This window comes from Bombyx mandarina, chromosome 19 (assembly GCF_030267445.1).
Source record: "Bombyx mandarina strain Sakado chromosome 19, ASM3026744v2".
NCBI classification, from domain to species: domain Eukaryota; kingdom Metazoa; phylum Arthropoda; class Insecta; order Lepidoptera; family Bombycidae; genus Bombyx; species Bombyx mandarina.
In genome coordinates this window covers 10323478-10338807 of record NC_143225.1, presented here as the reverse complement: position 1 = coordinate 10338807, position 15330 = coordinate 10323478, and the positions used below count along the sequence as shown (strand labels likewise).

At 36.7% G+C, this 15330-nt stretch overlaps 1 protein-coding gene across 10 annotated transcripts in view; it reads left to right on the top strand.

The window, feature by feature from the left end:
* Su(var)2-10 (E3 SUMO-protein ligase Su(var)2-10) overlaps positions 1 to 14998 on the top strand; it is a 28438-nt gene extending 13440 nt beyond the window's left edge. For 5 of the 10 annotated variants that reach the window (XM_089735331.1, XM_028187863.2, XM_089735332.1 and 2 more), the window contains 10 exons: positions 2993 to 3152; positions 3396 to 3541; positions 4591 to 4768; positions 5671 to 5772; positions 6199 to 6439; positions 7799 to 8191; positions 10447 to 10659; positions 12152 to 12274; positions 13184 to 13277; positions 13757 to 14998. In XM_089735331.1, coding sequence (XP_089591457.1) covers positions 2993 to 3152; positions 3396 to 3541; positions 4591 to 4768; positions 5671 to 5772; positions 6199 to 6439; positions 7799 to 8191; positions 10447 to 10659; positions 12152 to 12274; positions 13184 to 13277; positions 13757 to 13763 — 1657 coding nt within the window. In that variant the 3' untranslated portion in view covers positions 13764 to 14998. Of the gene's footprint in view, positions 1 to 1351; positions 1608 to 2992; positions 3153 to 3395; positions 3542 to 4590; positions 4769 to 5670; positions 5773 to 6198; positions 6440 to 7798; positions 8192 to 10446; positions 10660 to 12151; positions 12275 to 13183; positions 13278 to 13756 lie in introns of all 10 variants that reach the window. The other 5 variants (XM_028187786.2, XM_089735335.1, XM_089735329.1 and 2 more) reach the window with 3 other exon arrangements.
* The last annotated feature ends 332 nt before the right edge of the window (positions 14999 to 15330 follow it).

Here is a 15330-nt window from a genome sequence, read left to right as displayed (position 1 = left end):
ACAAAATGAACCAAAAATAATAAATTATTATATCTCAGAAACTTAAATTAAAACCGATAAAAATAATTCAGATTGAGTGCTCTTATATATTTCACTTTTTTTTTTGAAGTTATACTTCTTTAGGCGCGTTATGAAAAATTGATGAAAGTGAAATTTTACGATGCACGCGCACCGTGACACAAAGTTAACAGAAATGAAGTTGCCCACTAAGAAAAAAGCTACCAACAAAACAGAAATGGAACCTCTGTTAGTGGCGCATGTTGGTACGCACGCCGCCTCTGTTCACTGTGTATTTATATTTATAATATTTATCCACTTGCTTTGAGTTTCTACATTTAAAACACGTGTTTTCATTATACATGTGCGAATTTTATATGTGCGTCTGAATTATAATCAGAAGTGATTTAAATTGAATATTTAAATCAATACTAATTAATATTAGAAAATATTTGTGAAAAAACTGTGCTCATCAACCTTCCTAAGTGCTCCAATACAATTGAGGTTAACTATCCGTATGTATTATTTAGTAATATAAATGACAAAACTATTATTTAATATAATTCATACTAAATATTATTAAATTATTAACGTTAAATACTTATTATTAATTATTTAATATTAAAAAAAAAAAAAGAAATAAATTTAATAAAACATTAAGTGAAAAATTTGTGATAAAAAGTAAAATCGAACATCAAATTTAAATATTAACTTTTAATATTTATTATTAAATTTAATGAATAATATAATATAATAATTAATAATAATTATTATTGTTAATATTAATTAATAATTGAATAATGTACTAAATATTAAATATTATTAAATTATTAATGTTAAATATTTATTATTGGTTACTTAATATTTAAAAAAAAAATGAAATAAATTTAATAAAACATTAAGTGAAATTTTTGTAATAAAAAATTAAAATTGAACATCAAATTTAAATATTAATTTCTAATATTTATTATTAATATTAATTAATAATTGAATAATATACTAAATATGAAACTATTAACGATAAAGAAATAAATTGAATAAATAATAAATATTAAAAAAATGAATAAATTCAAATACAATTTTCAAATTTATCAATAAGTTCATTCATTGACTCTTGAAATATGAATTAATTTTTAACAAATAAATATTTTAAATTAAGAATTCTGTAATATGTAGTACAAATGATGCCATATATATATATATATATAATTGAATTATTAAATGTCAATTTTTAATATTTATTATTAATTTTTTATATCTAATTTTTTACTATCATTCTTATTTATCAATCTAAGAGTTTTTTCGCTTACATTTGATGACTATTAATGGTACTACTGTTCAATTTCTATTTCAGATTTCAAGATGGGTAAAACAAATGCGGAACATTGTAAAAACTATTACAATCGAAAAAAAGCTGCTAAGGAAGCTGAAAAAGCTCGTCAAGGCTTGTCAGTAAAAAAGCCAATTAGAAAAACAGGAGCAGAACGTAATCGTGCCTATAGGCTGCGAAAAAAAATGCTTTCACAAGTAGACGAATCATCCGTGGCTGAGATTTTATCCACACCGTCAACTTCAAGTTCACGAATAAGGACTTTTGCGCCATCATTTCGGTTAGCTACCATCAGTGCTAGTACAAATCAACCAGATGTCTCAACGCTGTCCAGTACTGGTATCGCTGATCATGATGGCGATAATGTAAACGATTCATTTTTATCTGCTTCAATACACGACAATCGCAACTTTATAGTTGTATGAGGTGCATATGACTAATTCTCCTGTGCCGTATAATCAACGTACATCAGAAAATAATTTATTAGCAGACATGGGGCAAAACCGACTGCTTCATGCCCAAGAAACTATTCAACAATTAGCTGGTGCCTCGAATGTACATATTTTATCTACTCAAGACATTGTACATGATCAGGAGCGTGATATATTAAATCAAGACACGATTATGGACCAGGAATTACCTCCACGAGACGGAGAAGCCGTTCCTTCCAATTCTCCGGAACAGTTTATTAATACTTCTATTGATGAACAAATTGATATGGACGTAGATACTTCTTTACCGTATAGTAATTTTCCACGACTAAAAAGAGGCCCATCAGGAATTTAAAAAACAAATTACGCACATAAGAAGTTATACTTTATTTTTATTAATATATATATTTTTTTAATATTAAATAATTAATAAAAAATATTTAACGTTAATAATTTAATAATATTTAGTATGAATTATATTAAATAATAATTTTGTCATTTATATTACTAAATAATACATACGGATAGTTAACCTCAATTGTATTGGAGTACTTAGAAGGTTGATGAGCACAGTTTTTTTCACAAATATTTTCTAATATTAATTAGTATTTATTTAAATATTTAATTTAAATCACTTCTGATTATAATTCAGACGCACATATAAAATTCGCACTTGTATAATGAAAACAAAATGAAAACATGTGTTTTAAATGTAGAAACTTAAAGCATGTGGTTAAATATTATAAATATAAATACACAGTGAACAGAGGCGGCGTGCGTGCCAACATGCGCCACTAACAGAGGTTCCATTTCTGTTTTGTTGGTAGCATATTTTCCACAACTTAATGAACGATTTAGTGGGCAACTTCATTTCTGTTAATTTTGTGTCACGGTGCGCGCGCATCGTAAAATGTCACTCTCATCAACTTCATTTCTGTTCATTTTGTGTCACGGTGCGCGCGCATCGTAAAATTTCAAACTCATCAATTTTTCATAACGCGCCTAAAGAAGTATAACTTTAAAAAATTGGTACTAATGAAAATTTCAAAACAACCATGCCATACCATGAAACATGCCATGTGTTTTTGCATTTTATGATTGAAAATTGCCCATAGCCTAGAAAACAGGGTAAGACGGTTCAGAGCTTACCTGAAACCGAGATCATACCGTGTCCTTATTGTCGACAATAATTCAATAGTGCCCACTGTTTATTTTCATGTACGTAATTGAACAGGACCAGTCAGGCACTGTCGTCCGGCAACGTAGGCCCTGGTGGCTCTCAAGGCAAGGACCCTTTGGCGCCGGTCGTTCCTAACTCGCGCAACATGTACCAGCATCCCGCCGTTAGCGGCTACAATCCACAGGATACACGATCGCAAACAATGCCAGTCTCGGTAATTATATTAGAGTATTAATATTTACTAATCGTTTTCAGGGGAAAGTGAGCTTTTTTAACTGTAACTAAATTGACATCATTCGCGAATTAACCTCGAGTTGTCAGGCCTCCTCTGCAAGCGCTCTCGGGGAGTTGTTAGCAAATTCCAGCCAGTGTCCTATTCAAACTGGAAAGTCCTCCGAGCCAAGACTAGTTGTTCTTTCTTAAAAAACAAAAAAACTTACACTGACAATGATTTCAGGCACGGCAAAACCCGCTGTATGCGGGCGCCATGTACCACGGGTATGGCGGAGCGGCCGGGCCGGCGGCTTTGGCGCCAATGCCTTCGCCGTCACCTACCACGCCGCTACCGCCTTTTCCCGTGCACCCCGACGTCAAATTTAAAAAGTAAGATAACACATATGCAGTTTTTATTAAACAAAACATATAGGACAAACGGGAATGGCTGTTGGGCCATTTGTGGCTATATGCGGTAGGCAGCGGCTTGGTTCTGTCCTTGGCATTGCTGAAGTTCATGGGCGACGGTAACCACTCACCATCAGGTGGGCCGTATGCTCGTCTGCTTACAAGGGCAATAAAAAAAATATGGAAACATGGTTGGACATGTCCGTGCTGGCCCCTACCACGTTTTGGATGGCTATTATCTGAATGCTTTTTTTTGTTCCCTATCTATGCTGATAGCTTTGAGAGGCTATTTCAGCTTCTCTTTGACGTGTAGCTGAGCTCACTCAATTGGATGTGTCTATGGGTTAATTCACTCGTCGAGCCCTTGGAGGGTTCGACGAGGACGGTGACCGAATCTGAATGTAACTGAATGAGATTGTATCCGATACTGAGAATGATATTGTATCATTAGGCATAAGAGTGTGGTCACTACCGTCATAGATACCGGCAATATTATAGGTAAAATCGCCGCTATAATATCGAAACAGCTGTAAACCCGTCCGAGCGTAGCTGGCATAGCCCCTTACCAGCGATTAGGTAGGGGAAAAAGGCTGCTAACGTCTCTAAAGTGGACATTGCCATTATGACCTTTGATACTGGTTACAGTCTGGTATTTAGTCGGTTGCTTGTCCGAAAAAATAATGGCAGGGTTTTATAATAGTGTCGCCGCCCACGCCACGGCCACCAGCCACAACCACAGAACGCAGTCACCGACCTATTTCTTGTTGTTTTCGTACATTTTATATTGACTGGCCGCACGCGGATGACGCCGATGGCCGCCACACGCTACATATAAAATGTATGAAGATTAAAAGGGAATATTCCGGTGGAGGCGTTTTGTGGTTGTGGCCGGTGGCCCGTGTGCGGCGACTCTTACGCATCAGCAGCGCGGGTGCTCTTAAGCTAATGTCCCGTCAGAAAAAAGTAATCCGTGAAAATATTGATTTTGACTGGTAGTTTATTTGTTGTAAAATGACTGTTGATGCTTATAGGTTACCGTTTTACGACGTGCTAGCAGAGTTGATGAAACCTTCGACGATGATGCCGGTACAGGCGGGACGAATGCAGGAGAGCACGTACATATTCCACCTGACCCCGCAGCAGGCGACCGAGATAGCGACCGGCAAGGACATCGTCGGCACCAGCAACAAACTTGATTACATAATACAGGTGTGTGTTTCGGAAATTTAGTTTGTATCTACAGTCGGCATCGATGCGCCACTTCGACAAAGCGGCACGACACGAGAACCCTCTCATCGTGGCCGCCGTTACTATATTCCCAATCCTGCGGACAGAATGAAAAGCAGTCGACGTCGCCCAAAACACGACGTTTCCGATCCTCCCGATCCACTAACGGTGTTTTTAGGTACCTCAAGCACCGGGTCATCTCGACGAGTAAATTAACCTACAGACACAGCCCACTGAATTTCTCGCTGAATCCACTCAGTGGGTCGCGTTTCCGATCCTGTGGTAGATTCTGCGAAGCACGGCTCTTGCTAGGGTTCTTGTTAGCAACGTCGTCAAGTTTGAGCCCCGTGAGCTCACCTACTAGATAAGGTTACGCTGAAATAGCCTCTCAAGCCTATCAGCTTAGGTAGGGGAAAAAAAAGGAAATTTAGAGAGAGAGAGAAAGAGAACATACTTTATTGCACACCAAAACACAATTAACATCAGAAAACAGTCAACAAGCAGATACGTTTGTACAATAGACGGTTTTATCGCTAAAAACGATCTCTTCCAGACAACCGTTAAATGTAATTCTCATCTTTTATATTTTGATGACATATTCATTGATCTTTAAGTAAAAGAAAACAAATATGATGTGTTTTGTTTTAACCATTTATTAGTTAGACATGTTTTATTGTATTTATGAAACAGAATCTTTCAAAGTATTTGTTTTCTTTAATATGTCATATTAAATTGATTTATTTTGTTACTTTAGCTTAATATCCTGATCCGGATACAAAAAATTAGTGTTTTAATGCTCACTTTAGTTTGCCATAAAAGCATACTACTCTAAGTACTACAACTAAATACTCTATGTAAACTGCATGCATTATTATTGCTAACAGGCTCAATTGCGGTTTTGTTTGCTGGAGACTTCATGTGAACAAGAGGACCACTTCCCTCCTAGCGTTAATGTCAAAGTCAATAACAAGATGTGTCCACTACCTGTAAGTATTCTAAACATCAATATCTATTATCAAAATATATTGAGGAATACACTGCATGTCTTCGGATCCTACACTGATTATAATTGTCGGGACCCCGACTGTCTCTAATTACTGCTACCCATTCCAACTCATCTACATACATAACAGTTTTCTTTACCAAAGGAATTACTTTTCCTTGCCCCCAATTCTCTAAACAAATTGGCAGTAGGGTGTATAGCAAGTCCGTTGACATTGTTACTACGATGCTTCGTACTCTTCAGTCTAGTAGACTGAAGATTAAAAATAATGAAAGTAAGCAGGTTTAATTATACAAATTATACAAAAACTCCAGTAATTATACAAAATTATAAGTTTTGCATGTTGATAAGACAAAAAGTTACGAATAATGGTATTGAAATATACAATGTATTAATTTGCAATCTACAGAATCCAATACCGACCAATAAGCCAACTCCAGAACCAAAAAGGCCACCGCGTCCAGTAAACATATCGTCGCTCGTGAAGCTGTCGCCCACGGTCTCCAACACGATCCAGGTGACGTGGGCGGCGGACTTTACACGAGCTTACGTGTTGAGCGTCTTCATGGTCAAAAAGCTCACGTCTGCAGAACTACTACAGCGGCTGAAGAACAAGGGCACCAAAAATCCAGACTACACTAGATCTTTAAGTAAGTGCGATTCTATTACATCGCTTTCAACTCGTTTTGTTATAACTGTATCCAGTGAGAAAATACGCCAACTCTGTTCAACACTTGAACAGAGTTTCTCAAACTTTTTTTTTGTTAATAATGTTTCTACAAGCACTGAGGTAAACGAGTGTGTTGATAGAAAATGACCACCCAAGTCTATTGTCTATATCGCTAATGCTAAAATCACAAGGGCGCAATAGCTTGTCAGATAACAAAAGTCAAAAGTCAAATAACAAATTGTCTATAAAGGTTTGTTCACTAAAACGATGCAAAGGAATAAATTGACAGCTTCAAACAGTCCAGAGCATGGCAAATCTTAACAGTTGTGTTACCGTCAGCGCGACAGACTAGCCATTAAACTGCAATCATGAAGAATTTTACTTAGTAGATGCGTGAATGGACTCACGAGCTCTCTGTTATAAAGTTAGTGAAGCCCACAAACAACATGAAGTAAATAAGGCAGTTCAAGTCCAGAGATAAGGTCTAGAATCTCGATTTTATTGTATAAAGATGGGAGAACTCTCAAATCGATACACATGACTGCTTTGCGACAGAAATGTATCATACTATCAATGCGACCATTTACTTAGACCTTATCAACTGTATATGTCGATCGCGCTGCACTGGTATAACACTCTGAGAATGATGCCGTCATTTCGCTATTAGATTCCTTAGTCGTATTTTCTGACACCCACTAGTAAAATATATAAGATACATATGTCTGGAGAGACATACTTATACTAAGGCTAAGGATCGCCTTGGGCTGCAAGGCTTAATATGATGATAACGATGACAACTAGTAGAAATAGGATAGTGATGTCTTAAGATGAATCGGCTGCGTAGCCAATTTTCCAAAATTAAAAAAGAATAAAGTAATAAAAACTTTGAGAATCGTCACTGTCATACCATTGATTGATAATTTGTGTTGTCCTCTTCTACCAATACCATGTAGTAGTATGATAGTTTCATTAGGTAACAAATTCTTAAATATTTAGTAATATTATTTATTACTGGTGGTAGGACCTCTTGTGAGTCCGCACGAGTAGGTACCACCATTCTGCCTATTTCTACCGTAAAGCAGTAATGCGTTTTGGTTTGAAGGGTGGGTTAGCCGTTTTAACTATACTGAGAACTTAGAACTTATAATTCAAGGTGGGTGGCGCATTTACGTTGTAGATGTCTACGAGCTCCAGTAATCACTTAACACCAGGTGGGCTGTGAGCTCGTCCAACCATCTAACCAATCAAAAAATATATATTGGCTGCACTATATGAGTGGCAAAGCTAGGGTGTAAAGGGAATAGTTTGATTGACCCACCACGTTAATTTTGTGCAACAGTAAAAGAGAAGCTGTCCGAGGACTACGACAGCGAGATAGCGACGACGTCGCTGCGCGTGTCGCTGATGTGCCCGCTCGGCAAGATGCGCATGTCGTGTCCGTGCCGGCCCGCCAACTGCCCGCACCTGCAGTGCTTCGACGCGTCGCTGTTCCTGCAGATGAACGAGCGCAAGCCGACCTGGCTGTGTCCGGTGTGCGACCGCGCCGCGCCCTACGACTCGCTCGTCGTGGACGGCTACTTCCAGGAGGTGCTGACGTCGCCGCGCCTGGCCGCCGACTGCAACGAGATCCAGCTGCACGCCGACGGCAGCTGGTCCGCGCACGCGCCGCCCCGCGCCCCGCAGCCCCTGCAGCCCGCGCCAGAGCCCGTCACGCTCATACCAGATGATCTAGGTACTGCTCCCTCTAACATCTATACTAATATATAAATCTACAGTGGTTTTTACGGATGTTCCGTTATAACTACTGAACCATGCATCCCATTGACTTGAAACTTGGTATCCAAGTAAAAAATACATATACTTAATGAATAGGCTGATGTTTATGAGTGTTGGACTCCCTACACCAGTTGCGGGGGCGTTAATGATGAGAATCTTTGTGGGGGTGAGAAGTGAGCCAACATAATATAGGTCGAGTTGGGGCTCGGTGTGACTTAGTAGTTACAATACATACTTCATTAGGTCCGTTGCTACATACTATATCCGGAACATTAATAAAAATCGTTGTGTTTAAAAGCTGAATGAAATGAAATTGTTTCAAAAAATATGTGCTACCAAAATCTAAAATAATGAGGCGGTATTATGTATTAATGATTTATGTGAATAAAATAACTGTGTTGAAACTAGAGTTTCAATTGAATTATGAGTGAGCCCGGTACAAACAGACAGTTTCATGGTGCACTTCAATATCTATATATTAATACGTGAAACAAAAACTGTACCCCTTTTTACGAAAATTGCGCGGAAGGAGGAGTATGAAAGGAGAAACCCCATTTTGGGCCTAAGCGTTACACGAATGGGATACGTACCAAAAAATTCGTCTATTTTGCTTGATTAACCTATTAAAATCTTAGCTTCATTGACAATGGCCAAGTGTAGAAAATAAGTTGAATTCAATTTTTTGTTTTAAACAATCTTTGTAAACATCCGCAACACTTATTTCATTATACGTAACTAGCTCCACAAACGTGCGGATTAGAATTAGAACATCCATAAAATAGGATCGATTTAGTGGAAATCAAGTGTAAAAAATAATTAATACTCTTTTGCTTTAGGATAAATGACTGTTTTTATAGGTATTTTAATCAATGTAAATAGAGTATGGCCATCGAATCGTGACACAACTACTTACAATGGCGGCAATTCAAAATATCTACAACTGACAACATTAAATATAGCATGAAAAGGTAGTTTTGCATTTTTATATTAATGTGACTATGCCATAGAAAAACACAAATGTATCAAATCGTGTTAAGTTATCTTTAATGTTGCCAACTGAAGATATTTTGGATTTTGCCGTAAAGCAGTAATGCGTTTCAGTTTGAAGGGCGGGGCAGCCGTTGTAACTATACTGAGACCTTAGAACTTATATCTCAAGGTGGGTGGCGCATTTACGTCGTAGATGTCTATGAGCTCCACTAACCACTTAACATCAGGTGGGCTGTGAGCTCGTCGATGGGTATCTAAGCAATAAAAAATAAAAATAAAAAAGGCATGAACTAAAATGAAATGAAATGTGATGAGATAATATGGGAGCACGTAATGATTTATATTTTATATAAAAAAGCTATCATATAAATATAGTTTTTCATTTAAAAAAGTTTTCATTAAAATTAAAATAAGACTGATCTAAAGGTCTTAGTTACCAGGTCATAAAATCCCTTAAAAAAATCATTTCGTGCGCAGCGCGTTTCGCATTACGTTGTTTTTAATTTTTGGCTTTCGTTCGTTTTCGTAAACAACCTAACGCGCGATTTCTCGTAACAGGTTCCATTTTTATTTTAAAGCAACCTGTTGCTGCAACAGGTTTCGTAAAAAATTACTCATCTTTAGTAGGAAATAGCCTCAAAAATATCGTTTTTATTAAAATATCTCGAACAATAAACATAACCTAAAATGTAAACATTGTCTGATTTTACCAATTTGGCCATTGCTGGGAGACCTGAAAATTGGGCTCATGAAACCTTCTTAGGTATTGTAACTTATGCCCAAATTCTAGCACTGTAACGCCAGGCCCAAGTTTGTATGGATTTCGGGTTTGTCCTTTCACACACTTATAGAGAATATAAAGAAGGAACTGAAGGAGTGCACAATGATAATATTTTTTTAAATTAAGCATAAAAAATACATTAAATCATTTAAAAAAAAACATTACACACACTACATACCATGTATTTGACGCACACACGCATGCATAATATTTATTGTCAAACTTTTGTTCTTGACGTCTGTTGTCAAATTGAGAATAGATTAAATATTATTGGTATTTACAATAGATTTGACAATAGAATCATAATAGTGTAAAAATTTATAATTTCAATTAATTATAGTCGAATTTCAACTACCTGGTGAACTCCTGGTGGTCTCTATTAAGTTTTGTGATTGTTGTTCAATAACCATTATATGTTAGAACGTCTGTTCCCATTATAGAAGTTATCCCAGTAGACAGTGGCGGTAGCGGAGCGAAACGCGCGGCCGTCGGTGAGAATCGAGCAGTTAAACCCGCAACCGAAGTTCTGGTTGATCTCACTTCAGATTCTGAAGACGAATTGCCGTTGAAGAGGAAAGTGCCGCAGCCGAAGCCGACGCCCCCGGTCTCCGAGTCCAGCATCAAGAGCGACGACAATTACTCTTCTTCCAGTGGTATATTATTTATTTATTTATTACACTTCATGTAAAACTTACATTGGCGAACTTAATGCCTAAGGCATTCTCTACCAGTCAACCAAAGGTAGTGCAGAGTAAATAGTGGTAGGTGCAATGAAATTTATATTAAGTTACGAATACATACACAAAAAAAGTGTATATATACACAATCACATATACATATACATTTGGTTTCTAATGTTTCTAATGTTTCGTATTGGTGTACTGAGACTGATTTTAAGTCACGAGGTGGTGGTTTCACTAATGAATTGGGTCACTCATCCTCGTAATAAAACAACAATAAAACTGCTAGAGTAGTGTTGGAATACTTTATTTGCAAAAAAAAGCCATGTTATGAACAGTTAGGTACATCTGGTTGAATATTGCTTTTAGTCTGTTTGTTTGTTGATTTGTTAGGAATACGCAAAAACCTTGACTGATTCAAGAAAAAAATGTGTTTAACTGGTTTTGTGTATGAATATTTATCAATTAGACCGTTTTAAGCTTCTTATCTTTTGCGGTGCTAATAAGAGATTAAGTAGAAATAAAACTAATTATGCTACCTCCTCAGTTTATTCCGAATTTAATGTTTGTAGCCCTGCAGAACATTAGCACTATTTTATTTTCTATAACCTTGTAATAGGAATTATTTTATATTTGCACGAGATTAATTTTTGGTGGCTAATTCCTAAATCTGGAACTATATCTGAGATAGATGTTCAGAGACCGGTTCTGATAAATTCTAAAATTAGAGTCAGGCTGTTGGTTTCAAGTAAAATAAATTTTAAATAAAACTTTAATAAAATAAAATACACTTAAAATTAATTACAATTTTATTCGACCACCGGCACTGTGAGAACAGGTCTTCGCAAATGATATCCATTATAAAAGAGTAATATTGTAAAAATTAGCCTGCAAAATATGTTAGTAACTAAAGGTTAGATCATTGGAGTTGTCATATATTATTAATCACATTCGTTATTAGAAGAACTAACCCATACATCAACCCGCTGGCTTCTCGCCGGATCTTCTCAACGGGTAACGATTCCGATCCAAATTATCGGATATTAGATTAAGAAGCAGCTGCTCTTGAATTTTTCAGGGAGGCACTCGGGCAGCTGTTACTAAGTCCCATCCCTCGTGACAGATCCTTTACTCGCTCATCTGTTGTGGTGAAACTAGAAAGGTTTTCGAGCAACCTTCCTTACTAAAAAATGAAAAAAAAAAAATAGAACAACAATAACAGTAATAATGAACGCCTGAGCTCAATTTAGGCTGTATTGAGGCTATATCAGCGTAGCCTTAACTAGTAGGAGAGCTCACGGGGCTCAAACCTGAAGAAGTCGCTAACACGAACCCTAGCAATAGCAGTGCTTCGCAGAATCTACCACCGGATCGGAAACGCGACCCAGTGAGAAGATCCGGCGAGAAACTCAGTGGGCTGTGTCTATGGGTTTATGGGTTCACTACCAGTGTGCATATTCCGCAGCTGTCGAGGCGGTGTCGTCGAGCGGGTACCGGTCCCCGGGCGGCGCGGCGGCCGTCATCTCCCTGGACAGCCCCTCGCCGCCGGCGCACGAGCCTCAGGTCTCCATCACGCCCATCGAACGATGTAAGTATTGCTTATTACTATTGCAACCACTCAAAGAGCGCAAAGCACACTAGACTACGACACATGCTGGTCTATTTCTATAAAGGAACTTCCTCGTGACCCCAACCTCAATCCAAAAATATATATATTACTCTTCCATTTATTATGAAATGAACGTAGACTGTCGAGCGCCAAACGAGAGATTATGACTTAAAAAAATATTTTAATGAATTCCTTGATTATATGAGAACTAGCGACCCGCCCTCGCTTCGCTTCGGAAACATTAAAACACACATGAAACCAAAAAATAAAAAATAAAATAAAAATTAAAAGAAGTAGCCTATGTTCATCAGGGACAATGTCGGCTTCTAATGGAAAAAAAAATTTTTCAAATCGGTCCAGTAGTTTCGGAGCCTATTCGAAACAAACAAACAAACAAATCTTTCCTCTTTATAATATTAGTATAGATTAAAATAAAAGTATCCTTTGCCGTCCACTCTGGTCCCATACAACGCCAATGGTTTTCCACTGTAATAGTGTATCTGAATATATTATTCCATTCCTCAAAGAGGCGTCTACTGTCACACCCGTGTACGAGGAAATCACCACAATCTTGTCAATTTAGTTTCCCCTAATTGTCGTCTTAAGTAATTATTCCAGAAGGTTTTCTTTTATCTCTATTTCTCTCATGTGTTGTCGTAAGTCCCCAAAGACCACCCAATATAAAGTGTGTTTTCAGCATGCACTATGCGCTTCCTACACACTGTAAAAGCTGTTCTATCACACTTGATCCCCGTATATGTGTTTGTAAAGCATCATCGCTTTTTCCTGTCCTACTTTTGTTTATAAGATTTCTTTAATATATTCCATAGTCTAACAATGAAAGGCAATGCGTATTATGGTAATTACAATTAGTTTTATGTGAAACAGGTACGAGCAATAACTCTGAGCGTGAAGACAACGATACCACACCTACACACTGGGCGCCTTACGCCGACAGCGACAGAGACGACGCGTACAGAAAGTATGTTAAATGACTACTTTAAACTTAATTATGACGATTCACTTAAATTAAACAAGCTGATTATGTTTTAGTCGTAAACAATTCTGCTTCTAAAAATCTAGAATAAATGTAGTCCTAGAGAACCCCGCCGGTACATTAGGCCCTCATAAGTTGTCTCTACTTGACCCTTGTCATTGACATCACTCCAGGTCACAATAGAATAAAATATAATATAGCCTTTTATTCAGATCTCTAGTATCTAGATCTATAATACAATGAATTTTTAAACTTATGTAAAAAACTTATAGATCTTTCCTAGATCAGTTTGCTAGTCGGCAAAGGCCTCCTCCCTTTTCCATTCCTTTCTTTCTTGCGCCACTGAGAATAAATATACAGGGATAAAAAAGATGAGTTAGCTGAAGTAACTTGAACTCTGCCAACAGTTTGAACAACAGCTGTAGCAAGACAAACTAATAACAAAGTACATTATTTTAATTCAGATACTGACTAAGGGAGAAGAATGGCGTCGCGTATGTCAGTGGCCATTCTTCAGAAGAAGACCAGGAGCCCTCGTACCCGGAGGTGCCATTATTGTCGCTGTGAGCGCAATGCCGCCAACATTAAAGAAATGTGGCCTGATTTCGTCTAATGCTACGGAATTATGTTAAATTAATCTGGACATTATACGTACGTCCCCGTGAGGACTAAATGTGTGTGCCGACAATTGCTTCACGCATCGCGTATTAACTACAATCTGTGAACTGAAAATCGAATCTAAATCTAAATGAACTATGCCCGTTATGAGCAGATGTAATATGCAAAACGTGGAGGTATCTCCTGACTGGCTATAGACACTAAAAGCTATTGTATTCAAATAGTTCGATCTCTGAGCGATTTGAAATGTAAATATTACACTAGATTTGTAGCAAGAAGTAGCCTATAATGATGTCTAGAAGTGTTTTTATGTGGACAGGAGATTGTCTTTATAGTTTAAAGCGTTCTTTTAGAGTGTGTTCTATCTTATTATTTATACTGCTCGCGGGAACGTAGTGAAGGTAGTTTGTTTCTTAAGTTCGTATATTTTACATTGAAATCTATACAAGTCATATTAATATCCATAGTCACTTTTAAATTGTTTTTGTCATGAAGAACACTGTTATTTTCACTAAAGACAAAAAATTAGTTAATTGTAAATTAAATTTCGTTTGGAAATTTTATAATAACCGATATTTCTAATAACTAAACCGGAAATTTAATTTTAAGTGTTGAAATTACAACTATGAATGCAATAAAACTTTGTACATTATTTCAGAATGACATGGTTCGAAATTAATATGCAAAAAATAGCTGTAATATTAGCAATAGTAATTAAATTGGAAGTTAAGTTGACTGGTGGATAATGACTGTGTTGGTTGCTGTCATTACTGGTATGAATTTTGAAAAAAAAAACATTTTGTGGAGCATGACATTAAATAATGATATTAAAAATGTTAGTCTTGTTATCAAAGATTTCAATTAAAATAAATGTGTACCTGTAATTTAAATATGTATTTTTAAAGATCTTTCTATTCTCCATGTAACACACTCTAAGATAGAAGTTAAATTATTTATTAATAAGTTAGACATTAAAATGAGATCGTTGGTATTTTACAGAATTGCGATAACTTCCAAAAATGTATTGATAAAAGAAATGAATGTAACTGGTTAGGTATGTAACAGCGAAATAAATGTAAATACTCTGAGATTGTGTTTCATTGTTTTAACCTGAGTAGGTGAATTACTGGAGCTCGAATGTTATTAAACCCGCGGCAGGTGGTGGCTTGGCTGTGCCTCGGCATTGCTGACATACCTTAGTGACTGTGACCACTCAAAAACAAGTGGGCTGTATGCTCGATTATCTACGAAGTGAAATCAATAAAAAACGAGCTGTTGCTTCAGTTTAAGATGGTTCCTTTCATCATCAAGCTTATATGGAATTTAATTAGGAACCCTATAGATAGTCCAAACAAATCAATAGCCAAGATCTGAAATTTTATTTTACGAGCCTAACATTCACTATTCAAGATCAAGACTC